Source organism: Lepidochelys kempii, chromosome 24 (assembly GCF_965140285.1).
Source record: "Lepidochelys kempii isolate rLepKem1 chromosome 24, rLepKem1.hap1, whole genome shotgun sequence".
Classification (NCBI taxonomy): Eukaryota; Metazoa; Chordata; order Testudines; family Cheloniidae; genus Lepidochelys; species Lepidochelys kempii.
Genome location: NC_136403.1, coordinates 13,049,385 through 13,075,241, shown reverse-complemented (window position 1 = coordinate 13,075,241; position 25,857 = coordinate 13,049,385). Strand labels below are relative to the sequence as shown.

Sequence of the window (25,857 nt, the reverse complement as noted above, 5' to 3'; positions counted from 1 at the left end):
CAGCCCCCCAGCCCTGGGGCCTCAGTTCCTACCCCTTGTCTCAGCAGCCCCCCAGGCTCCCAGCCACCCAACTGCTCCCCCAAGCCCCCACGTTCTCCTCAGCTCCACCTCCCACTCCCCCATAACATCCCCCAACCTCTCCTGCACATGCTCCCAGACTCCCAGCTCCAGCCCTCTCCCCACAGCCCCCCCATGAGTTTCCAGACCCCCAGTTCCCTTCCTACACGATCCCCCCAGCTCTCCCCTCCCCCCAGGTTCCTATCCCAAGGCCCCTCAACCCCCAACTTAGTTCATCTCCCCCATGCTGTAGCTCTAGCCCTTGCCCAAGCCCAGCTGCTCTCCCCAGCCCCAACCCCACAAGCTCCTATGTCAAGCCCCCCAATCCCCAGCTCCTCCACTCAAATTCCCCCCAATCCTCCCCCCCGCTCCAGCTATCCACCCCCCAAGTCGCTCCCCACACACCTCCTGCCCCCCAACTGCTCCACTCAAATTCCCCCCAATCCTCCCCCGCTCCACCTCCTGCCCCCCACAGCTCCTGCCCCCCTACAGCTCCTGGCCCCCACCGCTCACCGGCTCCTCCTCGCTGCTGCCCCCGCCCAGCAGGCCCCGCAGGCGGCGCAGGCTCCAGCCCAGGCCCAGAAGGCTCCGAAGCGCCGGGTCCCCCAGGCCGGGCCCGTCCCCGCTGGACCCGCCGCGCAGGGGCAGCCGCGCGCGCAGCCCGGCCCGGGGCAGAGGGCGGCCCCCGCCCGGCCGCCCGGGGAAGCGGCCCCGAGCCCAGGCGGAGCCGCCACCGCCGCCCGCCGCAGCCGCCGCCGCCGCCGCCATCTTTAACCGCTGGGGGGGGCCTGGCCCGGGGGGGCGGGGCCGCCGCAATAACAGCCCGGCCCGGCCGCGGGGCACCATGGGGGATGGAGTCCGAGCAGGGGCGGCGCCGATCGGCCACAGCGGGGCCGGGACTACAGCCCCCAGCAGGCATTGCGGCTTCGCTCCCCGCCCAGCCCAGCTGCGGCGCACCCCTGGGGGATGGAGTCCGGACGGCGGCGGCGCCCATTGGCCACAGCAGGGCCGGGACTACAGCCCCCAGCAGGTAATGCGGTTCCGCTCTCCACCCCCCCCCGGCCCGGCCGTGGGGCACCGTGGGGAATGGAGTCCAGGCAGAGAGGAGCGCAGCATGGAAGGAATAATAGCTCCCAGCAGGCATTGGTGCTACCCAGCCTCAGAGAGAGACCCCGTTGCATCATGGGGATGGAAATCCATGGTGAGGGCAGTTCTTCGATGCACCATGGGAGTTGTAGTCCTCTCTGGCCTGCAGGAAGGGCAGAAAACTTCATCTCCCATGCTCCACTCGGAGAAATACTGTGCAGCCTGGCATAGGTGGCCCCAGCTCCTCTCTTCCTGTCACATGAAAGAGCTAGATGTAATTAAATGACTACGACTCCCAGCAGGCACTGCGGCTCCCACTAGCCGCAGGGCATCATGGGGCATGGAGTCTGGGGAGGGAGGTGCCATGTAACTCGATCGAGACAATAATACGGGGGACTACAGTTCCCAGCAGGCATTGCAGCTGCCAAGGTGGAGAGGAGGGGGAATGGTGTCCAGCAATTCCGCAATGCACTGTGGGAGTTGTAGTCCTGTATGGCACTTAGAACAAGAGAGGACTACAGCTCCCTGAAGGCATTGCCAAGGTAGGAGAGATGCAGTGCATGCTGGGATATGCAGCCCCAGCTCCCTTTCCATCCCCATGCAGCATTGCGAGGTCAACTCCCAGCAGGCCCTGTCTCCACACAGCTGTGTCAGCCATTCAGGCTCAGCAGCAATGTACCATGGGAAACGCTGTCCTAAATGGTCAGTTCCCTCTCACAATGCCTGGGGGGGGGTGGCAATTAGCCTACAACTCCCAGCATACATTGGGCTCATCCTGCCCACTCTTAGCCCAGGGCACCATGAGAAATGTAGTTCTGAGACACTGATCACAACCACCCCATAGGCTGAAGGGGATAAAAGGTTACAACTCCCAGGAAGCATTGTGCTGCATGATATTGCAATGCACTGTGGGAAATGTAGTTCTGGGCTAGGCAGCCGTCTGCCCCAGATTTTGCAGTAGTTGTCCAGCCAGCAGGCATCACACTGATCCATGTGTGATGTGCCCCATACGGCTATTGGGGATTCTCCTTGAGGAGTCCCACTGCAGGGGGATGGAGCAGCAGGGCCTGCACACAGTGGCAGAAGATCCTTTTACTGGAGACGTCCCGCACGGCAAATGACAAATGCCCCTTTTAACCCGCCTGCTGGGGGCGCTGGACAAAAGCAGCAGAGACCCCGCGGGGCACCTTTCTCAACTGCATTCCCTGCTGCCCGGCTGGCGAGAAGTGATCTATGAATGGATTTGTGAGACCCTCTGCAGTCATGCGATTTTCCATGTCCAAAGTGCCGCCGGGTAATGTCCTGCAGGCAGGGGCAGGACAGAACTTTTGTGATCAACAGAAAATAACAGAGCCCTTCAGTATCCCTGAGACATTTAATAGAAAATGAGATCCCGCCCCCACCCCACCACACATACAGCTTGTGGGGCCTTGCCACAAAGGGGCAAGGGACGGGACACAACATACAATGGCAATCGACACTGCAACACAGCTGGCAAAGCCAGACTGAGAGCGGAACGTGAAGGGCTGGCTGGTGAGTGGCCTGAGGCACTCTGGTTGCTGTGGCTTGTTGGTCTTCGATTTCCCCAGCTGTGTAATGGGAGACTCTGCCTGTCCAGATAGGGAAAGTCTTTGGGGCAGGGAGTGTCTCTGACTCAGTGTTTGTGCAGCTCCCAGTGTGATGGGGGCGGTCTGTGCAGCGCCCAGTGCGATGGGGACCTCAGTCTTGTTGAGGGGTCTGTGCAGCACCCACAGGGACAGGGGAGTCAAAGCAGGCAGAGGGGGTGTGGGAGCAATGGGCGTGTGGGGCAGGATAGAAGGAGCAGTGCCGAATGAACTCCAGCTATTTGTCCCCGTCCCCCAGTTCTCCAGTCCCTGGCCCTGGGGCCAGTTCTTACCCCCACCCCCCACCGCAGATAACTTCCCAGTTCTCTACTTTTGGCTCCGGACCATTTAGCATCGCCTGGATTCCCGCGGGCTAATGAGTCCCACCCCGCTGCCAGGTAATGAGTGACCCACGGTAATCAAGGTGGGCCTTTTCACAGCCACTTTTGACTCTGCGACATTGCAGCCCGGGACTGGCAGAATCCCTCCCCTCCAGTCTCAGCTCTCTGGCTTGCGGCAGGTTCATGCCCTCTGAAGCAGGCTGGCCATGGTGCCCATGCCACACGCATGACTCCCAGCCAGTGGGTGGCGCTCCCAGTGCACCGTGTGTCACAGGCAGGGGAGCGAGCCATGGATCTGTGTTCTGCGGGTCCAGCCATGGCCAGTGGTGCCCACTCCCCATGCCAGGTGCTGCCACACCGATGCTGGACCCCATGCCCTCCCCGTGCCACACACCATCGCAGATCCGTCTGCCACACTGATGCTGGTCCTCGCGCCCTCCCTGTGCCATGCACCATCGCAGATCCATCTGCCATGCCGACGCTGGTCCCCGCGCCCTCCCCGTGCCATGCACCATCACAGATCCGTCTGCCATGCACCATCACAGATCCATCTGCCATGCCAACGCTGGTGCCCACGCCCTCCCCGTGCCATGCACCATCACAGATCCGTCTGCCATGCCAACGCTGGTCCCCATGCCCACCCCACCATTGCAGATCCATCTGCCACGCCAACGCTGGTCCCCGCTACCTCCCCGTGCCACACAGCAACACAGATCCGTCTGCCACGCCGATGCTGGTCCCCATGCCCACCCCACCATCGCAGATCCATCTGCCACGCCAGCGCTGGTCCCCGCGCCCTCCCCGTGCCACACACCATCACAGATCCGTCTGCCACGCCGATGCTGGTCCCCGTGCCACGCACCGTCACAGATCCGTCTGCCACGCCAACGCTGGTCCCCGTGCCCTCCCCGTGCCACACACCAACACAGATCCGTCTGCCACGCCGACGCTGGTCCCTGCGCCCGCCTTAGGCCACGCATGAGTCTCCCAGTGCCTGTACCAGCGCGGGCGGCTCAGGAGGAGGAGGTGGAGGAGGAGTAGAGGTAGGTGGTCTCGATCGTCCAGTCCGAGGGCAGCTCCTCGGGGCAATGGCCCTTCATGTGCTTCTGCATGGCAGCCAGGCTGGGGCAGAACTGGCAGCATAGGGTGCAGCGATAGGGAGCCGCGCCACCGTGGGTCCGCAGGTGCTTGATCATTGCAGAGTAGTCACGGGAGCGCTGGGGGCAGAGCTTGCACTGGAACGGCTTCTCGCCTGCAGGGGGCAATGGGCTGTGAGGGGGGGGGAGTACCCCAGCCCCTCCCACCCCTCTCCCCTGCCCTGGCCCCCCAACTCTCCCCCAAAGCCCTCCCTGCCCTCCCCCCAGCCCTAGCCCGCCGCCCCTCCCCCCAAATCCAGCCTCACTTTCCTGGGGGAAGCACGGGATTAAGGCCATGGCAGGGTGGGGGGCAGGAGGGGTAGGGCTGCCCCCCCAGGACCCAGGGAGGTGGGGGGACCAGAGCACCCCCGACTCCCAGTGGGGGGAGGGCTGGGGGTGATGGTGTGGGAGCGACACCCCAGCCTGCAGGGGTAAAAGACAGGTATGTACCTGGTTCCCAGGAGTTAGGAGGGGTGCAACACAGTCAGGGAGCACCAGGGGCTGAGGTCCGTGGGGGAGGGACGCACAGCAAGGGGGGGATGACACTCATGGGGGAGGGGCACGCGGCACTGGGGGGCTGGCTCCTGTGGGGGAGGGACGCACAGCAAGGGGGGGATGACACCCATGGGGGAGCGGCACGCGGCACTGGGGGGCTGATGCCTGTGGGGGAGGGACGCACAGCAAGGGGGGGATGACACCCATGGGGGAGCGGCACGCGGCACTGGGGGGCTGATGCCTGTGGGGGAGGGACGCACAGCAAGGGGGGGATGACACCCATGGGGGAGCGGCACGCAGCACTGGGGGGCTGATGCCTGTGTGGGAGGGACGCACAGCAAGGGGGGGATGACACCCATGGGGGAGGGGCACGCGGCACTGGGGGGCTGGCTCCTGTGGGGGAGGGACGCACAGCAAGGGGGGGATGACACCCATGGGGGAGCGGCACGCGGCACTGGGGGGCTGATGCCTGTGGGGGAGGGACGCACAGCAAGGGGGGGATGACACCCATGGGGGAGGGGCACGCGGCACTGGGGGGCTGATGCCTGTGGGGGAGGGACGCACAGCAAGGGGGGGATGACACCCATGGCGGAGCGGCACGCAGCACTGGGGGGCTGGCGCCCCACACGGGGCGGGGGGCATTGGCACTCTGGCCGGCAGGTCCCACTCACCAGTGTGTACCCGATAGTGCGTCTCCATCTGATGCTTGAGGGTGAAGCGCTTGCTGCACTCGCCGCACTCATAGGGCTTCTCGGGGGGCGCCCGCCGGGACTCCCGCAGCCTGGCCTCAGCCTGGAACCCGCGGGCACAGAACTCCCGCTCCAACAGCCGCTGGCCTGCAGGGATGGCAGCGGGGTCAGTCCTGCACGTCAGGAGTGAGGGGTGCCAGCTGGACAGGGGCGGGGCAGGGGCGCTCACAGCCCAGGCTGTACCCATGCGGCTGCGGCTGCGCAGCACCATCTGGCTGGGGAACCGCCGCTGGCACAGCTGGCAGACGTAGCTCCAGGCGCTGGCCGGCTGGGCCCGTGGGGGGCACCGCAGGCCATACATCAAGTACAGCATGGGTGACGCCATGGGTGACGCCGCTGCGGCTGGCTCTGGGGAGGAGCAGGAGAGACACGGCTCAAAGATGGGTCCAGCCCACCCCACCAGCCCCTCCCCATTGAGCCCAGCTGGCTCCCACCCTCCACCCCCCCAATCAGACCCATGGGCCATCTAACCTGGGTTTTCCAGCCCCGCTGCCCTTGGGTGACCCAACAATAACAACGTGCCCAGTTGAAACAACTGAAACATCCACCCCCACACTGACACTGCCTCTCAGGGACCCCCCACTGTCAGTGCCCCCCTGGTCTCCCTTCTCCTGCCCCTCTCACCTCCAGGGGGTGCCGTGCTCAGGGGTGGCAGGTCCTTGTCACAGCTCCGCCGGGCCCGGCAGGGTGGGAGGGGGAACGGATGCGGCCCTGGGGAGAAAAAGTGACTGTCAGCTGGGGTGTGGGGTGGATGGGGTGAGGGGTCTGGGGCAGGGGCAAGTTACAGGGAGGGGAGCTGGAGGAGGGGCAATGAGGAATGGGATCAAGGATCTCGGAGGGGAGGGGATAGTTGGGGTAGGACTGGAGGACTCAGGAGACAAGGGCAATGGGGTGGCTGGGAGGTTGGAGGGGCCCGGTGGAGCCGGTGAGGGGCAAGGTAGGAGGAAGGGCCAGGGGAGGTAATGGGGCAGTGGGTGGTTGGGGTCAGGGGTCCAGGAGCTCCTAGTGGGAGGAGACGGGTCAAGGTGGGGCAGTTGGCAGGGTCCATACCTGGGTGGCACAGTGAGGGGGGTGGATGGTGGGGGGTCTATACATGGGTGGTAGAGTGGGGGGGCAGGGTGGGGGTCCATATATGGATGGCATGGAGGGGCAGAGGGGTACATACTTGTGTGGCACAGTGGGGACAGGGTGTGGGGTTAGTACAGGAGTGGCACAGCGGGGTGGCAGGGGAGTCCTTATGTGAGTGGCACAGTGGGGAGTAGGGTGGGGGGTCCGTACATGGGTGCACAGCCGGGGGGGGCAGGATGGGGGGTCCATACAGGGGTGACACAGCCAGGGGGGTAGGGTGGGTGGTCCATATGTGGGTGGCACAGTGGGGGGTGTACATGGGTGGCACAGTGGGGGGGCAGGGGGCTTTTTACATGGGTGCCACAGCTGTGTGGGCAGGAGGGACAGGGGGGTCCTTACGTGGGTGGCAGAGCAGTGGGAGGCGCAGGGCGTCTGAGCCCTGCTGCGGACAGAGGTCGTATGCCGAACTCTTGACCGGAGCCACCAGCAGCCTGAGAAGAGGAAAACAAGGGGTTAAACGGCAAGTGACCCACAGGACTCAGGATGGGGCCAGGTGAATCTCCAACCAGAGCCCCCCATCGCCCCCCAGTCCCCCATAGCTCTGACCCCATTGCCCCTGTGATGCTCTATACCTCAGGGCAACATCCTACACCCCCAGGTTTATCTTTATAAAATGATTGTGTGGTATCCAATGCAAAGTTTGTCATGTTGCGTGTCTTCAGAAGGCTCATAATGCACTGAGCATGGTTGTTATAGGATGTTATAGTAATTGTTACAGTTATTGTTGCATCCGATGAAGTGAGCTGTAGCTCACGAAAGCTCATGCTCTAATAAATTGGTTAGTCTCTAAGGTGCCACAAGTCCTCCTTTTCTTTTTGCAAATACAGACTAACACGGCTGCTACTCTGAAACCTGTTACAGTAATGTTATAGTGAGGTTGTAGATTATCATTTCATGTATATAGTTATGAGGCTGAAAATGTATCCTCATGGCTTAAAGCAAGCCCAGGCAAAAACTCTCCAAGAGCAGAGGGGCAGTTCACATCTCATCAGGGCAGGTATGGGACAAACCCAGCCCAGCCTCAGAGGAACAAAAGGGCGCTGGCCTAGGTAGCAACAAAAGAATCTGTTAGACCCTGGAGGGAGTCACCCCCTTCCTTTGGTCAGTTTGGGACTGCGATGAGGTAATGCTCACCTGACTCTAAGGAGGGAGGGCAAAGCCAAGAGGAAAAAAGCATGTGATAAAAGGGAGAGACATTTTGCCATGCTCTCTCTCTTACAGCTACATCTACAGATACCACCACCTGAAGTGCTGATCACAGGGGAGAGCCTGGCTGAAGAGCAACCAGCCAGCCTGTGGTGAGAAGCATCTAAGTTTGTAAGGGCCCTGAAAGTGTTAAGATCAGCTTAGAATGCATTTTGCTTTTATTTCATTTGACCAAATCTGACTTGTTATGCTTTGACTTATAATCACTTAAAATCTATCTTTATAGTTAATAAATCTGTTTGTTTATTCTACCTGAAGCCGTGTGTTTGACTTGAAGCATGACAGAGACTCCCCTTGGGAGAACAAACCTGGAACCTATCAATTTCTTTGTTAAATTGACAAACTCATATAAGCTTGCAGTGTCCAGCGGGCATAACTGGACACTGCAAGATGGAGGTTCCTAGGTTTGTGTGTGGGACCGGAGATATTGGCTAGTATCATTCGGTTGCACAATCCAAGGAGCAGCTTATATGCCAGAGGCTGTGTGTGAACAGCCCAGGAGTGGGGGTTCTCACAGCAGAGTAGGGTAAGGCTGGCTCCCACAGTCGAGGATTGGAGTGACGTAGCAGATCACCAGTCCGGATAACCCAGAGGGGAACATCACAGTGACGCAGCAAGCAGGGTGTATGTGCAGTTTGTTACCCCAAGTGAAGTTTACACTTTAAGCACTGATGTTTGTGATTTTAAGTGAGTCTTAAGTGCAGTGGCTAAGAGCAGTCAGGAGGAAGTCACCGTTCTGTTATCTGCTGTTTGTTTATTTCGGGTGAGGGAAATAAGCACAAGAAAGCAGAAAAATGACTATGAGTGAGGCAGCTACAAAACCAGAGCTGACCAGACTGGAAGTGGAAGAGAAGGCAAAGGACCGTGAGTCTCAAATGTGGCAGGCAGAAATGAGGCTCAGAGAAGTGGAGGCAACACCACATCAGGAAGGGATGGGGGCGTAAAGCCTGCCAGGAAGAGAACTGTCCAGGTTGTTAGCTGCCAGCTGAACCAGAGATAAACCCGGCTCTAGATAAACCCCCATTTCCCCCAGCCCCCCACTGCTCTAACCCTACCACCCCCTGGCCCCCAACGACTCTGACCCCATCACCCCCTGACACCCCACCGCTCTACCCCCATCACCCCCTGACACCCCACCGCTCTACCCCCATCACCCCCCGGCCCCCCACAGCTCTGACTCCATTGCACTCTAGCCCCCCACCACTCTGACCCCAACCCCCTGGCCCCACCACTGCTCTGACCCCATCTCCCCGGCCCCCCACAGCTCTGACCCCACTGCCCCCCGGCTCACCACCGCTCTGACTCCATCACCCCTAGCCCCCCACTGCTCCGACCCCCATTGCCCCCTAATCCCCCACCACTCTGATCCCATCGTCCCCCAGCCTTCCCCCTGATCTGACCCCCATCACCACCTGGTCCCCCACAGCTCTAGCCCCATTGCCCCCAGCCCCCAACTGCTCTGACCCCCATCGCCCCCTAGCCCCCAATCGCTTTGACCCTCTTGCTGTGTAAGCTTCTTGCCCTGGAGACAGTATGCTCAGAGAGAGGAGGCTCCCCCAGAGTCCTGACTGGCTTCATAGGGAGTAGTTCCAGAGCATCGCCCGGTGACTCTGTGACAACTGGTGGTAAAGGTGGGATAAACTGCACACTGTGGACAGAGCATCCTGCAGTAAGTGACTGGGGAGCAGTAAAACGAGGGGGAATTAGCGAGAGGCAGGCAGGCTGGAGGCTCTGAGAGGTGCGGTTCTAGGAGGTGGAGGAGCCTACAGCTTAACCCCGAGAGAGCGTGGACCCCCGAGAAGGGCTGTTGCATTGAAGGGTTCCTCCCAGGGATCATGGGAAGCTGAGAGAGCACAGGCCTGTGAGTCCGTGACCACTTGGGAACATTGTGGAGGTGCCCTATAACCATCTCCTTAAGAAGGACATTGTAGAACTGTGCAGAGAGAGGGACGCGCATTGGAAAGTTCACTAAGGCACAGCTGATTGCTCAGCTGGAATAGAATGATCAGCTGGTTCCAGAGGCCGGGGTGGACGGGGAGGTGGCTCACACTGGCTCTGGTGCTGTGAGAAACGCCTGCATTTGCTGCCTGCCCTCACTGGGACAGCAGAGGCAAAGCAGAGCTCAGGGGGACCGGAGACCCCAGCTGAGTGTGGGGAAACACAGCCAGAGCGGGACAGCTGCCAACCAGGGCTGACTTGTCCAGAGGTGCAAAAGGCCTGGGAGAAGGGTAAAGCAGCCTTCAGACACATGCCTGCCACAGAGGAGCCTTTTCAGAAGGTGGCCCTCAACTTGATGAAGGACGAATGGGAGGGGAAGGCCTCCTCCAATGGAGAATCAGGGTGAAGCATGTCCTGACTTTCCGGGAAAAGCTCGCTGAGAGTGCGGCCAGGGCGAACCTAGCCAGAGCCCAAGGGAGGCAGGTCTGGTAGGATCATTCAGCCTATGGCACCGGGGACCAGCTGAGGGTTCTCATCCTGGTGAGGAAGAATAAGCCACAAGCTGCATAAGACAGGCCCTTCAAGATCATCAAGCAGCTGAATGGGGAGAACGATGTGGTGGAACTGCCCAACGGGGCTCACAGCCACCAAGGGGACCAGGTCAACATGATGGAGCTGTACTGTGACTGGGAGAGGCTGGTACTGGCCGTGTGTGGCCGGTGGGAGAATGGGAAAGATCCCCTGGTGGGTCTCTTCCCTGAGACAGGAGCCAGCCCATTACTGGAATCAATTCCTCTCTGACCAGCTAACCCAGAGGTGGGCAAACTACAGCCCACAGGGCACATCCAGCCCACGGGACCATCCTACCTGGACTCTGAGCTCCCGGCCAGAGAAGCTCGCCCCCAGCCCCTCCCCTGCTGTCCTCCCTCCCCCGCAGCCTCAGCACCCTGCTCGCCAACGCTCTGGCCCACCACTCCTGCCAGGCAGGGCGGTGGTGTGGCTGTGAGCCCCTGCCGCTCTGAGCGGCATGGTAAGGGGGCGGGGAGGGGTTGGATAAGGGGCAGGGGATCCCGGGGGGGAGTCAGGGGACAGGGAGCAGGGAAGGTTAGATGGGGTGAAGGTTTGGGGGGGCAGTCAGGGGACAGGGAGCGGGGGGTTGGATAGAGGGTGGGGTCCTGGGGGGAGGTTAGGGGCGGAGGTGTGGATAGGGGTCAGGACAGTCAGGGGACGGGGAGTAGGGGGGTTTGGATAGGAGGTGAGGTCCCGGGGGGCAGTCAGGGGGCGGGGGTGTGGATAGGGGTCGGGGCAGTCAGGGGACTCGGAGCAGAGGGGTTGGATAGGGGGTGGAGTCTCAGGGGGCGGTTAGGGACAGGGGTCCCAGGAGGGGGCAGTCAGGGGACAAAGAGCGAGGTGGGGTTGGATGGGTGGGGGTTTCTGAGGGGGGCAGTCAGGGGGCAGGAAGTGGGAGGGGGCAGGGTCCAGGCTGTTTGGGGGGCACAGCCTTCCCTACCCCGGCCCTCCATAAAGTTTCGCACGCGGATGTGGCCCTCGGACCAGAAAGTTTGCCCACCCCTGAGCTAACCCCTGCCCAGCAGGCAGAGATCAGAGAGATCCTGCATTCGTACCACAGTTGTTTTCCAACCAGCCTGGGTTCACTAACTGAGCTGACCACTGGGTGGAGACGGGAGCCAGCCCTCCCATCAGGTGTTCCCCATTCAGAGTAACTGGGAACCCAGCCCAGGCCCTGGAGGGAGAGGTCAGACACATGCTGGCTTTAGGGGTGATCCAGCCATCCGCCAGCCCCTGGGCCCTCTCCCGTGGTGCTGGTCCCCAGGAAAGATGGGTCGATCTGATTCTGTGTGGCCTATTGGAAGCTCAGTGCCATCACCACGTCTGGTGCCTGCCCATGTCTAGGCCTGATGAGATCCTAGACAAGTTGGGGCGGGACTCGGTACCCCATGACCAGGGATTTCACTAAAGGCTACTGGCAGGTGCCTTTGGATCCAGATGTCAGGTTGAAACCTGCTTTTGTCACCCCTTTGGGGCTGTACAAGTCCCTGGTCCTACCTTTTGGGCTCAAGGATCAGTTACTGAGGGGGATGGAGAATTTTACCCTAGCGTACATTGATGATATTTGTGCCATTAGCCAGACCTGGGAGGACCATGTGTCCCAGGTGAAGAGGGGACTGAGTCACCTCCAGGATGCAGGGCTGACTGTAAAAGCTGGGACGTGCAAGGTGGGGATGACAGAGGTGTTGTACCTGGGTCACAAGGTGGGGAGCGGCCACCAGAAGCTGGAGCTAGCCAAGGTAGGGGCGATCAGCGATTGGCCTGCTTCCCAGACTAAGAAACAGGCCCAGGTTTTTATTGGGATGGTGGGGCACTACCAGAGGTTTGTGCCACACTTTAGCTCTGTGTCAGGTCTCATCACTGAGCTATGCAAGAAAGGTAAGCCAGACAAGCTGGTCTGGACCAGGCAGTGCCAGAGGCCTCTCTGCACACTGAAGGAGGATCTGGTCAAGGGCCTGGTGCTGGGAAACCCAGACTTTGACAAGCCCTTTATGGTGTTCACCAGTGCCACGGACACAGGGCTGGGCGTGGTGCCGAGGCAGGCCAATGCAAAGGGGGAGAAATACCCCATCATGTACCTGAGCAGGAAGCTGCTGCCCCGGGAGCAGGGCTATGCAGCCATAAAGAAGGAATGCCTGACCACGGAGTGGGCTCTTAAAAGGCTGCAGACGGATCTAGTTGGGCGGTGCTTCACTGTATACCGGGACCACTCGCCCTGCCATGGCTGCACCAGATGAGAGGGGCCAATGCCAAGCTCCTGAGGTGGAGTCTGTCCTTCCAGAATTATGACATGAAGGTGGTCTACATTAAGGAGAGTACAAATGTTATAGTTGATGCTTTATCCCAGAGAGGGAGGCCTGAACTTCCCCAGGTCACTGGCTAAAGTGACCCCGGTCAGTTCAGTCTCAAAGCGGGGAGACGGGACGTAGTGTTATGATGCATAGGCGCCAACTTCCCCTCTGCCTCATGGGTGCTCAACCCCCACCCCTGTTCCGGTCCCTGTCCTACCCTCTCCCCGCCCCAATTTCACACCCTTCCCCCAAGTCCCCGCCCCTGCCCCGCTTCTTTACTCCCCCCCCTCCGCCAATGTCCCTACTCCTCCCCCTCCCTCCCGGAAAGTCCTAAGCTCTGCCAAACAGCTGTTAATCAGCAGGGCGGGAAGCGCTGGGAGGGGAGGAGCGGGGACACAGAACACTCAGGGGAGGAAGAGGCGAGGACAGAGTGGGGGCGGGGGGAACTTGGCTGCTGGTGGGTCCAGAGTACCCGCTAATTTTTCACCGTGAGTGCTCCAGCCCTGCAGCACCCATGGAGTCGGCGCCTATGTTATAATATATGTGAGTCTTACTGTTTTGCATGAATGCTGTGCGTGCCTCAATTTCCCTATGTATTGCACCAATGTCTAGGTGGTGGGAATAAGGGGGTGTGACTTTTGTAGGGGTTTCTCCAGCTGCCTTCATAGATGCTATGGTTGCCCCTTCGTAACCTGAGAGCCAGGAGGGGGATGCAACCAGGTAACTCTTGGCCCAGGTGCGAGACAAAGGCTGGAGGAGGAGCAATGGGCAGGGCAGGGGCCAGGCAGCTGGAAGCAAGTCAGTCTCAGCGGGACAACCAGAGCCCTGGCTCTGGGCTCCCCTCCCCCCAAGATGGACTTGGCTGAAAGTCACTGATTTCTGTGCTAACAAGTTCTGTTCTACGCTGTGTTTCTGTCGACTAATAAACCTTCTGTTTTACCGGCTGGCTGAGAGTCACGTCTGACTGAGGAGTTGGGGTGCAGGGCCCTTTGGCTTCCCCAGGAGCCCCGCCCTGGCGGACTCGCTGCAGGAAGCACACAGAGGGGCAGAGGATGCTGAATGCTCCGAGGTCAGACCCAGGAAGGTCGAAGCTGTGTAAGCTTCTTGCCCTGGAGACAGTGTAGGGCGCAAAGAGGAGGCTCCCCCAGAGTCCTGACTGGCTTGATACGGAGTAGTTCCAGAGCATCGCCCCAGTTACGCCGTAACACTCCCATCGTCCCTTACCCCCCCACCACTCTGACTTCCAACTGCTCTGACTCCCATTGCCCCCTAGCCCCCCACCGCTCTGACCCCCATCACCCCCTGGACTCCCACAACTCTGACCCCATCACCGCTGGACCCCACCATTCTGACTCCATTGCCCCAGCCCACCACAGCTCTGACCCCATTGCTCCCTGGCCCCCCTACCGCTCTGACCCCCATTGCCCTCCAATCCCCCACCACTCTGACCCTCTGTGACAAAGTTCATGCCTCAGGTTTCTTGCATGTCCCATTGCTCCCCAGCAGGGGCTGAAGGGTTGTGTCCACGCTCAGACGCCCAGGCTGACCCATAGTGATGGACAAGCTGAGAAGACAATGGAAACCCCCCATGGCCAGAGGACTCCCCGAGACCCTGGCCCAGGGCTAAGCATGGGAAGTTGGGGTGGGACCGACATGGGGCAAAGCCTCAGACTTAGGGGCAGGGACTGCCCAAGGGGGGCTGGGATGCTGATGGGTTCATCCAAGGGACAGGTTAAAAGCAGGGGCACAGCACCAATCCTGTGTATCCGGGACCCCCTACATCATCTCATCGCAACCGCTGCCCTGAACCACAAGCGACAGTCTCGCTCCATCCCAGCACTGGGAGCTCCCACACCTCACTCTGGACCATGTGGTTATGGCTGGCGCGTGCCAGCGGGCAGCTGTGCCGAAGCTCCAGGGCTGTTTATACACGTGCAAGCTGCCCTGAGTCGTGGGCATGTCCCTGAGCTGGGAAACCCCAGCTCGCAGCATGGAGGGAGCTGGGCGCCAGATCAAAAACCCGATTGTGCACCGTCCCCTGCAGGTCCCCATTCCCCCACACCCCCGGCGCAAGAATCTGCTGGCACTGCTGGCCTGTGCCCCAGCATCTGGGGGTGTTGGCTTGCTGTTCTAGAACCCGGCAGCCCCCCACAGTTCACCCTGCAGATCCCATCCCCCTGGAACATGGCAGCCCCCCACAGTTCACCCTGCACATCCCATCCCCCTGGAACATGGCAGCCCCCCACAGTTCACCCTGCAGATCCCATCCCCCTAGAACCTGACAGCCACCACAGTTCACCCTGCAGGTCCCATCCCACTACAACCCAGCAGCCCCCACAGTTCACCCTGTAGTTCCCATCCCCCTAGAACCAAACAGAACCCACAGTTCACCCTGCAGATCCCATCCCCCTGGATTCCAGCAGCCCTCCACAGTTCACCTTGCAGATCTCATCCCCCTAAAATCCAGCAGCCCTCCACACTTTATCCTGCAGGTCCCCTGTAACCCGGCAGCCCCCCACAGTTCTGCCTACAGAGCCTCAACCCCCTAGAACCCAGCAGCCCCGATGTGACATTATTGACATGAACTGTGACCATATAGATCATTGTTGCAACCAAGGTCCTATACTTGCACCAAATCTCATACAAAGGAGGTCACGTAAGATGTCTATGAAAAGGTTGTAATTTGCTGGTTATGATTATGCTGTCTGTATGTGTGTATCATTTTTGTATTTGAAGTTATGAATATTGGCTATGTACTTGTTTCTCAATGTGTTTGATTCTAAGTAGCATCAGTCAAGCCTTTGGTCAGCTTCTTGAGAAAGGACTATTCTGAGTAAGTGCCCAGTCAAGAAACACTTAACTGACAATGGACTTTGGAAGACTCCAATCCACATCTGAGGAGCCTTCCTGGGAACATTCAAGGTAGCATGTGAGCAATGGCTGCCACCTGCAAACTGAGTCATGCATGGACATGTGACTTGCCCATGTGACTCCAAACTCCATCTTGCTGCTGTGATTTTCCACAGTAAGAACAAAGAGGTTTCCTTCCACATGGCAGAGAATATAAAATGCCCTGGAAACCCCTCCATCTTTTCTTCAATCCTGCTTCTGACCTCTGGAGGAACTGTGCTACAAACTGAAGCTCTGAACAAAGGACTGAATGACCCATCCCAGCTGGGGATGTTCTCCAGAGACTTGATATGAACCTGCAGTTTATTCTATCACTGCTACAAGCCTGAACCAAGAACTTTGCCATTACTGTGTGTAATTGATTCCATTTAACCAATTTTAACTCATCTATATTTCTTTCTTTTTATGAATAAACCTTTTAGATTTTAGATTCTAAAGGATTGGCAACAGCGTGATTTGTGGGTAAAATCTAACGGGTATATTGACCGGGGTCTGGGGCTTGGTCCTTTGGGATTGGGAGAACCTTTTTTTCTTTTACTGGGGTATTGATTTTCATAACCATTCATCCCCATAAGGAGTGGCACTTATGGTGATACTGGGAAACTGGAGTGTCTGAGGGAATTGCTTGTATGACTTCTGGTTAGCCAGTGGGGTAAAACCAAAGTCCTCTCTGTTTGGCTGGTTTGGTGTGCCTTAGTAGAGAAGGAACCCCAGCCTTCGGCTGTGACTGCCCTGCTCTAAGCAATTTGTCCTGAATTAATACTCTCAGTGTGTCCCGCCAAAGGCCGCTTTGTTACACCCCATAGTTCACCCTACAGATCCCATCCCCCTAGACCCCGGCAGCCCTCCACAGTTCACCCAGCAAATTCTGTCCCCCTTAAACCTGGCAGCTGCCCACAGTTCACCCTGCAGGTCCCCATCCTCCAAGAAGTCAGTGGCTCCCCACAGTTCACCTTGCAGGTCCCCATCCCCCCAGAAAACCCCAGCCCGTGACAGTTCACCCCTGCAGTTCCCATCCCCCTAGAATCAAGAGGCACCCACAGTTCACACTGCAGGTCTCCGTCCTCCTAATATCTAGCAGCCCCCCACAGTTCACCCTGCAGATCCCATCCCCCTAGAATTCAGCAGCCCTCCACAGTACACCCTTGAGATTCCATCCCCCTAGAACCCAGGAACCCCCCCACCCTACATTTCACCCTGCAGATCCCAATGCCCTAGAACAAAGCAGCCACCAACAGTGCACCCTGGAGGTCCCCATCCCCCCAGAACCCAGAAGCCCCCACAGTTCACCCTGCAGATGCCATCCCCCTGGAACCTGGGAGCCCCCCTGTGAGGAAGTTGGGGATTTTTGTAGTGTTTTACATGAATAGCATGTGCGCGCCTCAGTTTCCCTGTGTGCTGCATGTTTAACAAGGTGGTGGGAGAGGGTTTGTTGTTGCAGAGGACCAGGTGTGCCCTCACCTTGCAGCTGGGACCCCTAGACAACGGCCTGGAGATGGGGAACCCTAACAACTGGTGACCTGCTGACTAAGAGGCCCACCCCAGCTTGGCAGTCAGCTGATTCTGGCCAGTGGGAGGACAAAGGGCTGAGGAGAGAGGACCCCGGTGACCTGACCAGCCAGTTGGAGTCAGAGGGGAACAAAGGCCTGAAGAGAGAGGGCCCCAGTTACCTGTTTACCAGGGACAGAAGACAAAGGACAGGGGAGGAGCTGTTGGAGCCAGAGATATCGGATGCCCAGCTGGAAAGCGGCAGGGTCTCTGGACTGGAGAGGGAGAGCAGGCAGAACCCACCTGGATGCAGGGCAGACTTAGATGAGCTGTGCTGAGGGAGGCCAGGCCTGAAGCCCAGAGAGTTTCCTGTGCTGTGTTCAGACGCTCAATAAACCCTCCTGTTTTATGCTAGCTGGAAGTCGCTCCAGTCTAGAGGGTAGGGTTGCATTATTCCCTCTGGGAGTGGGGGGTCCTGGGCATCCAGAGCGAGTGGACTCGCTGAGGGAGCCCATGGGCGAGAGACAGGTGTGCTAAGGCTCAGAGAGGTGCGATTCCAGGAGGCAGAGGGGCTTAACCCCAGAGAGAGAGTGGACCCCCAAGAAGGGCTGTTGCCCTGAAGGGGGTTCCTCCCAGGGATTGTATGGGGCCAAGAGTGGGCACGACCTGTGAGTCCATGACACCCCCACAGTTCACACTGTAGATCCCATCGCACTGGAACCCATTCCCCTAGAACCCAGCAGCCCCCCATATTTCATCCTGCAGATCCCATCCCCCTAGAACTCAGCAGTCCCCCACATTTCACACTGCACTTCCCCATCCCTCTAGAAACCGGCATCCCCGCACAGTTCACCCTGGAGATTCCATCCCCCTAGAACCTAGCAGCCCCACACAGTTCAGCCTGCAGGTCCCCATCTGCCTAGAAGCCGGCAGACCCCCCCCCCAGCTCACCCTGCAAATCCCCATCCCCCTAGAATCTTGCAGCCCCCATCAAATGATCTGGAACCCAGCTGCCCTCAACATATGCCACAGAACCTAGGCCATTCCAGAACCTAGGCACCTCCAATTCTTACTCTAGAGTGAAGCTAGTATCTTCCCACACTTCTAGAACTTGGCTGCATGTATCGCTCTAGAATGTGGCAACACTTCCCCCACCATCCACATGAGAACCCATCTGTCAATACCACCAGGGAACACTCTAGAACCTCACAGCAGATGATCAGAGTGACTCGAGAAAACCACCTAGCCATACATTTTCCTCCAGAACGGGGACATCAACATGCTGAAGCAATCTAGAACCCAGTTGCTCCTGTGTCTACTGTAGAACAGTCTCCAGTTGTGTGGTGCTCTAGAATGCAACCCTGCTGTTCCTGCATGCTCTAGAACCCCACCTCACCACATTCCACACCACACCCAGGCTGCCTGCATCCTGCTGCCTGGCCCTCTACATCCTTGGCTTGCTGGTGCTCTAGAACTCTTGCTGCAGCCGGTTTTGGTAGATGCAGGTAACGGGAGCCCCGGAGGCCAGGGCTGAGAGGCACCCATTCCTGCCTGTCTGGGTAATGCAGGCCCCACACACGCCTGCTAGACATGCAACACTGTGGCAGCCAAACCCTGGGGGGTTGCCGGGCTGGGGGCACCACTCATCAGAAGAAGAGATGCAGGGAGCATTCCCCTGTGACAACGTGGCAATTTTCATAATATATTTATGACCCCAATAGGTGCCTCAGTTTCCCCTATGCATGGCTGCCTGGTGTGGGGTAAAGGTCTGTTTTTACTCTCAGGGCAGGCCGGGAGACAAAGCTATAAATGTCACCTGGCTGGCCAAGGTGTGATGGGGTTGTTAACGAGGTCATGAAAACAAACTCACTGACCCCATGTCAATGGGCAATTGGAGAAGACAGCTGCAAAACTGGTCACCAGGACGTAGTCCCTGGCCAGCCCACGACTCAGAGGAGCTAGGATTCCCCTGCCTCACCGCAGGAGAGCTGGGCAGAGACCCCAGAACAGGGAAGGTGCATGGTGGGGGCACAGGAGCTGGCATCAGTCCTGCAGAGTGGACAAGGCCCTCCAGCGCGTCAGGCTCTGTTTGCCATGCTGAACAGAGTGAAGAAGAAGGGCCCGAGGTGCAGCCTAGAGGCGCTGAGGCCATGTGGCAGAACAATGTGAGCCACTTGGGGGGTCTGGCACATCACAGGGGCTATACCAAGGAACTGTTCCAAAGCTGGGGGCACAGCCCCAATTCTGCACTCCCCAATTCCCCAATCCGTGACACTCCCACAACCCCGGCTGGTGCCCAGCTCTGAGCCTAGGGCTGAGCAATGCGGTGCCCATCCCCAGCTGGGCACTAGGGGGCTCCATGCACCAACAAGTCTTATCTGGGAGACAGGATTTCAGCAGAAAAATGTGAGTGACCCTTAGGAATTGTTTGAGAACACTTTTACTAGGTGCCAGGAAAGCCAAGCTGGAGAACGGCTATGCCGGATCTGAAACCAACCTGGCTTACAGGGGAAGTGCAGGTGGCTCTAAAACACAAAAAGGGAATACATAGCAAATTGGAAAATGGGGGAATGGAGAGCAATGACTATCACTCAGAAGCTTGGAATTGTAGAAACTGGATAAGGGAAGCAAAAGGATGCCAGATGCAATCTGTGTCCAGCAGAGAGTAGGACAATGAGAAGGAGTTTTTGAAGTATATTGGGAACAAAAAAGAATCCTAAATGCTCTTGGCCCTGCACTATTTAACATCTTTAACAATGACCTGGAAGAAAACATAAAATCATCCCTGATAAACTGTCTGATGATACAAAAATTGGACAAATGGGAAATACTGAAGAGGGCATGTCACCGATTCAAGGAGATCGGGGTGGCTTGGTAAACAGGGCACAAGCAAACACTCTGCATTTTAATACAGCTAAATGTCAATGTATCCACCTGGGACCGCAGAATGTTGATGGTGGACAGCTCCAAAAGACAGGTTTCAGAGTAGCAGCCGTGTTAGTCTGTATCCACAAAAAGAAAAGGAGTACATCCGATGAAGTGAGCTGTAGCTCATGAAAGCTTATGTTCAAATAAATTTGTTAGTCTCTAAGATGCCACAAGTACTCCTTTTCTTTTAGCTCCAAAAGAGGCGACCCCGGCGTCTATAAATAGGGGAATCTGGAGAAGCCCAGAGGTTATTTGACCTCTGTACTTGGCCGTGGTGTGAGTGCAGCTGGGACCCTGTGGCCAGTCCTGGAGCCCCTCTTTCAGAAGGGATGTGGATAAATTGGAGAGGGATCCTGAGAGGAGATACTCCAGGCACAGGATCAATTTAGCTGGACACGGGCCAGGTTGAGGGGCAACTTGGCTGCAGTCTGGCATGCTGACAGGGGCACGGCTTGTTAATAACTGGATCACCAGAGGAAGATCTGCACCATGGAAGGCTGGAAACTGAAGCCAGACTCATTCAACCCAGAAAGCTTTGGGACCTGGCCCAAGTGCCGAGGGTGCAGGCTGGGCTGCTGTGCGGGTCGAGGGGGCTGGTCCCATGGTGAGGGGCAGGGCTGAGCAGGGGAAGGGCGCACAGTACCCTGTGTGCAATGTATACACTTCCTGCCCCACATCTGGGAACAGGAAAGAGCCGCCACGCGATCCCCGGCCCCTAGTGCACCCCACATGAGGGTGAAAGGTTCAAGTCTTCAAACCACGGCAGCTGCTCAGCCAGAGGCTGTAGGTCGGTACAGGCGGATGGAAGGGTGAGGCTCTGGGGGTGAAGCACGGGAGGGTAGAGCATGATCACAATGGGCCCTTCTGACCTTACAGTCTCTGGGTCTAGGAGGCTGAGAACTGGGGCTGCCCAATGTCCAGCCCCCGTATGTACCCCGACATCCACCCCCACAACCCATATCCCCCCGCCCACCAATCCACCCCTACAACAATAGTCTCCCTGCCCACAATCCACCCCTACACCCCATATCCCTCACTGCCCCCATCTAGATCCACCCCTACACTCCATATCCCGCCTGCTCCTCCCAGATCCACCCCTACACCCCATATCCCACACCCGGATCTACCCCTATACTCCATAGCCCTCCCTGCCCCTACCCAGATCCACCCCTACACCCCATAGCCCCCTGCCCCGATCCACCACTAAACCCCTTATCTCCCCTGCTCCCCAAACCAATCCTATACCCCATGTCCCCATGCTACTCCCAGATACACCCCTACAGTAGCCCCCTGCCCTCCCGAGCCAACCCTACACCCCATAGCCCCCGGTCCCCAATCCAACCCTAAACCCCATATCCCCACTCCTCCCCAATCCACCCCTACACCACGTATCCCCCACTTCTCCCACCCCAGATCCACCCCTATACCCCATATCCCTCCTGCTCCCCAAACCAACCCTTCATCCCATGTCCCCCTGCCCCCAATCCACCCCTGCACCCCATTGCTCACTGCCCCACCCCTACACCCTATATCCCACTGCTCCCCAATCCACCCCTACACCCCATAGCCCCCACTTCCCCACCCCAGATCTACCCCTATAGCCCATAGCCCCCTGCCCCAGTCCACCCCTAAACCCCATATCCCTCCAGCTCCCCAAACCAACCCTACATCCCATGTCCCTCTGCTACTCCTAGATCCACCCCTACAGTAGCCCCCTTGCCCTCCTGATCCAACCCTACACACCATAGCTCCCTGCCCCGATCCACCCCTACACCCTGTAGCTCCCTGGCCCCACCCAGATCTATCCCTACACCCCATAGCCCCCTCCCCCAATCCACTCCTAAACCTCATATCCCCACTTCCCCCCACCTAGATCCACTCCTACATCCGCTGTACCCCGATCCACCCCTACAGCCCCCTGATACCCGTTCACTTCCCCACCCTCTGAATTAAGGTAATTTGCCGAGAGGAAAATGTGAACGGCGCGGGGGGGAAGAATGTGTCATCTAGGAACAACTCAGCCCTTTGAAGTCGGGCATGTGGGTGTGGGGCCAGCTGGGGGAAACCCCACTGGCGAGTCACCCGCCCACCCCCTCCTGTGGGGACCGTTTCATCTCAGGCTCCTCTGCTCTCTGGGGCAGCAACCTGCTGGGCTCAGGATCTGTGTGTCACTGAGGGAGCGGGGGGCCCTGAGCCATGACCGGCATAACTGCAAACCAGAGAGATCGGGGGATTTCCCCCCACAGCGCCAGGCCAGAGCTGGGGTACCCAGGAGCTCCCCTCATGGACAATACTTTCCCTCCCCTCAGCTCCCCCGGGCTGCAGTGCCCCTACCCCAGGGTTAATCTAGATGGCCTGGTGCCGGAGGCGAGCGGCTTCCGGCCACAGGTACAAAAGGTCAGCGGTGCTCAGCAAGGTGCCTGCCCCTCCTGCCCTGCTCAGAGCTGCAACAACGCCTGCCTTGCCTGCCTTCAGGGGGAGGGTGCCTCAAGGAGACCAGGCAGGAAACAAGTGACGAGGCCAGTTCCCATGGAACAGGAGCCTCGGGCGAGAGCCAGTGTGCCCCGGAGCCACGGGAGGAGGGGAGGGCAGCAACCTCATGGCCTGAATCATCCCCCCTGGTCCCCTGCTTTAACCACTAGGCCCCACTCCCCTCCCAGGGACAGGGTTAGAACCCAGGAGTCCTGCTCCCAGCCCCCGCCCTGCTCTAACCCATTAGACCCCACTCCCCTCCCAGGGACAGGGATAGAACACAGGAGTCCTGGCTCCCAGCTCCAACCCACTGGACCTCACTCCACTTCCAGGGATAGAACCTATGAGTCCTTCTTCCAGCTCCCCCTGCTCTAACCCATTAGACCCCACTCCCCTCCCAGGGACAGGGATAGAGCCCAGGAGTCTTTCTCGCAGCCCTCCCTGCTCTAACTCACTAGACCCCACTCCCTTCCCAGAGCCAGCCAGAGATAGAACCCAGGAGTCCTGGCTCCCAGCTCCCCTTGCTCTAATCCACTAGACCCCACTCCCGACCCAGAGCCGGGGATAGAACCCAGGAGTCCTGGCTCCTAGTCCCCCCTGCTCTAACTCACTAGATCCCACTCCACTCCCAGAGCCAGCCAGGGATAGAACCCAGGAGTCCTGCTCCCAGCCTCCCACAACCCACTCCCATCACCTATGGCTTCTCTACCACCCCCACCCCGCTCACCTCTGGTCTTCCAGTTGCTTCTCTCTGCCCGAGATCCCAATGGGGGTGCCCGGCTTCCCCGTCTCCAGCCCGCAGGGGAAGGGTCGGATGTAGCCATGGAAACCCACGGACGCCGAGAGGGCCATGTGCCCGGGCCCCAGGTCACCCAAGGGCGAAGGCAGCGACCGCAGCTGGTAGCTGAGCAATGGCGGGCAGGGCTGGTAGCCAGCAACCACCCCTTCTGGCCCCCAGAGCACCTCTGGCGGCCAGGGATGGGCGCGGCGCTCCTGAGGCAGTGGCCGGGCCGTGATGACACTTTCCCGTGGCTTGAGGGAGGACTGTTCAAACAAGACCCAACTGGGTGCCAAGCTGCCATCTTGGATTTGGCTCCCCTTACTGTCTGGCCTAGCCAGGGCCAGGCAGGGCCCATCGGCCAATAAAACTAGGTTGTGGTTGCCTGGTGCTACAGTCTTGCCAACAGGGCTGGTGACCACAGACTTCATCTGGGACATCCCAGCCACTGTCTCCTTCCTTGTGTCTTGGGCGCCAACCCCATCATGGCTGCCAGCCCTGTCGCCATTGACAACTCTATCATGGCCACCATCCCCGTTGCCAGTCCTGTCGCAAATGCCCACTTCGTCAGGGTCACCAGACCTGTCACCAATGGCAACTCCATCATAGCCACCAGTCCTGTCGCCAGTGGCAACCCCATCATGGCCACCAGTCCTGTCACCAATGCCAATTCCATCATGGCCACCAGTGCCGCCACCAATTGCAACTCCATCACGGCCACCAGTCCTGTCGCCAACGCCAATTGAATCATGGCCACCAGCCATGTCGCCAATGCCAGTCCCATCGGGGCCTCCAGTCCCCAGTGCCCTGAGGCAAGCCTGCTCTAGCTCCTCCATCTCCAGGTCCCGGGCAGTGGCCAGGAGGCTGGTGAGCTCCTCAGGTGCCACCTCAAGGCTGCCAGTGTAGGCGAAGTCCAGGGCGTGCTTGAAGGTGGCAGGTGCAAGGAAGTCCAAACTGCAGAGCTTGCTGGGGCCCTGCAGCAGGAGGAGCCGGGCCAGGGTGCGGCTGGCGCAGGCCAGCACCAAGCTGTGGGCCGGGAAGTCCCGCTGGCCCACACGCACCAACACATCACACAGGGCCTGTGCATGCCTCAGCTCACCAGCCCGGTGCAGCAGCAGGTCTGGGTGTGAGGGGCTGTGCAGCCTGATCCGCCGCGCCATCTCCCTGCTGCGGGGCTCAGGGGCGCTGCCGGTCAGGGGTCAGCTCCTCCATCAGCCACGGGGCTCTTCCTCCTGGGGACAAGACAAGGAGATCATCAGTGGGGGTGGGCTGTGCAAGATGGCTGCCGGGCTCTCAGACCCAAGGGTCAGGGATGGCAGGAGCGTGGGGGGCAGGGGGACTGCACAAAATGGCCACCAGGGTCACAGACCCAACACTCAGGGATGGCAGGAGTGTGCGTGGGGCAGGATGGGGGAGGACTGCAAAAGATTGGGGTCACAGACCCAATGCTCAGGGATGGCGGGAACATGCCCGTTGAGAGGAATTTGGACCCCCACTTCCTCCCATTTCACTTTAGTTACACAGACATTTGGGGGCTACAGTTGTCCCTCGTTCCGCTCCCTTCTTGCCAGCCCTGGGTGGGACTGTGCCTGGGGGGAGGGGCTGGCAGGAGGGGTGCATGGAGGGGGATGGTTGTGGGGGAGGGCAGAGGGTTGCTGGGGGTTGCGTGGAAGAGGTGGTGGCCTTGCAGGAATTGGGGGCATTGGTGTGTAGATGAGGAACAGGCAGGAGTGGGGGTTTGGGAACAGTGTGTTGGGGGAGGGAATGGCGGGAGCGGAGAGCAGAGGGGCAGATGGGAAGGAGAGGTTGGCAGGAGCAGTATCTCAGTGGGGGCATGAGTGTGGGCCTGGGCCAGCTGTGGGGGTCGGGCAAGGCCGTGAGCCTGTCCCACAGGGGGTGGGGCCTGGGCCAGCTCGCGGGGCCATGAGCCCATCTCGTGGGGAGGCAGGGCTTGGGCCAGTTGCGGGGACCATGAGCCCGGCTCGTGGGGGGCAGGGCCTGGGCCGGCTCGGGGGGCTATGAGCCCGGCTTGCAGGGAGCAGGGCCTAGGCCAGCTGTAAGCTCATCTCACAGGGGAGCAGAGCTTGGGCCGGCTCGGGGGGGGCAGGGCCTGAGCTGGCTGGGGGGGGCCGTGAGCTCGGACCACGGGGGCAGGGCCTCCGCAGCGCAGTGCTGTGGGGTTTGGGGTTTTCGCTTTGTTGTCTGTGAGGCAGGAAGCTGGATGGGAGACGGGGGCGGGGGGTGAGCACCCAGGTCTCTCAAGTGCATGAGAAAGTGTCTGTCTCCCCCCACTCGCTGGCTCTGCTCCCACAACAAAGGCAGCGAGGCTAGTGCAGATTCGGCACATGAAAGAGGCGGCCCCGCCAGAGAGTGCTGGGGGGAGTGGGGCCCTCCAGATTGGGGGTTGACTGGGAGCCAGCACAGGGATTCCCTTCCCCGTCCAGTGCATCCTGAGCCCCTCCAGTACTCCGCCCGGGGAGAGCTCCCCTCAAACTCCTGTGTGCAGTGGTGAGCGCTCAGTGCAACATTGTACATATGGAGCAAGCACTGGGCCCCACTCCCCTCCCAGTGCCGGGGAGAGAACCGAGGAGTCCTGGCTCCCAGCCCCCCCACTCTAACCACTAAACCCCACTCCCCTGCCCGTGCCAGGGGGAGAACCCAGGAGTTTTGGCCCCCACAC

General features: G+C 59.4%; 2 protein-coding genes across 2 annotated transcripts in view; both read right to left on the bottom strand.

Moving 5' to 3' along the window:
• Positions 1-846, bottom strand: part of KMT2B (lysine methyltransferase 2B) — a 34,728-nt gene extending 33,882 nt beyond the window's left edge. The window contains exon 1 of the mRNA XM_073323398.2: positions 571-846. Within this exon, the coding sequence (XP_073179499.2) occupies positions 571-825 (255 nt within the window). The 5' untranslated portion in view covers positions 826-846. The remainder of the gene's footprint in view (positions 1-570) is intronic.
• A 3,255-nt stretch (positions 847-4,101) lies between these two features.
• ZBTB32 (zinc finger and BTB domain containing 32) lies at positions 4,102-24,337 on the bottom strand. Its single transcript, XM_073323403.1, has 5 exons — positions 23,127-24,337; positions 6,936-7,027; positions 6,093-6,179; positions 5,391-5,555; positions 4,102-4,340 (listed from the first exon to the last, which is right to left on the bottom strand). The coding sequence occupies exons 1-5, from the start codon at positions 24,335-24,337 to the stop codon at positions 4,102-4,104; spliced, it is 1,794 nt and encodes a 597-aa protein (XP_073179504.1).
• Between the last annotated feature and the right edge of the window lie 1,520 nt (positions 24,338-25,857).

Coding starts and splice junctions, on each gene's coding strand:
- ZBTB32 (XM_073323403.1), bottom strand. CDS start 24,337: ATGGCGCGGCGGATCAGGCTGCACAGCCCCTCACACCCAGACCTGCTG. Junction 6,180..6,935: donor CCCACTGCTCTGCCACCCAC/GTAAGGACCCCC, acceptor TTTTCTCCCCAG/GGCCGCATCCGTTCCCCCTC. Junction 4,341..5,390: donor GCACTATCGGGTACACACTG/GTGAGTGGGACC, acceptor TGCCCCCTGCAG/GCGAGAAGCCGTTCCAGTGC.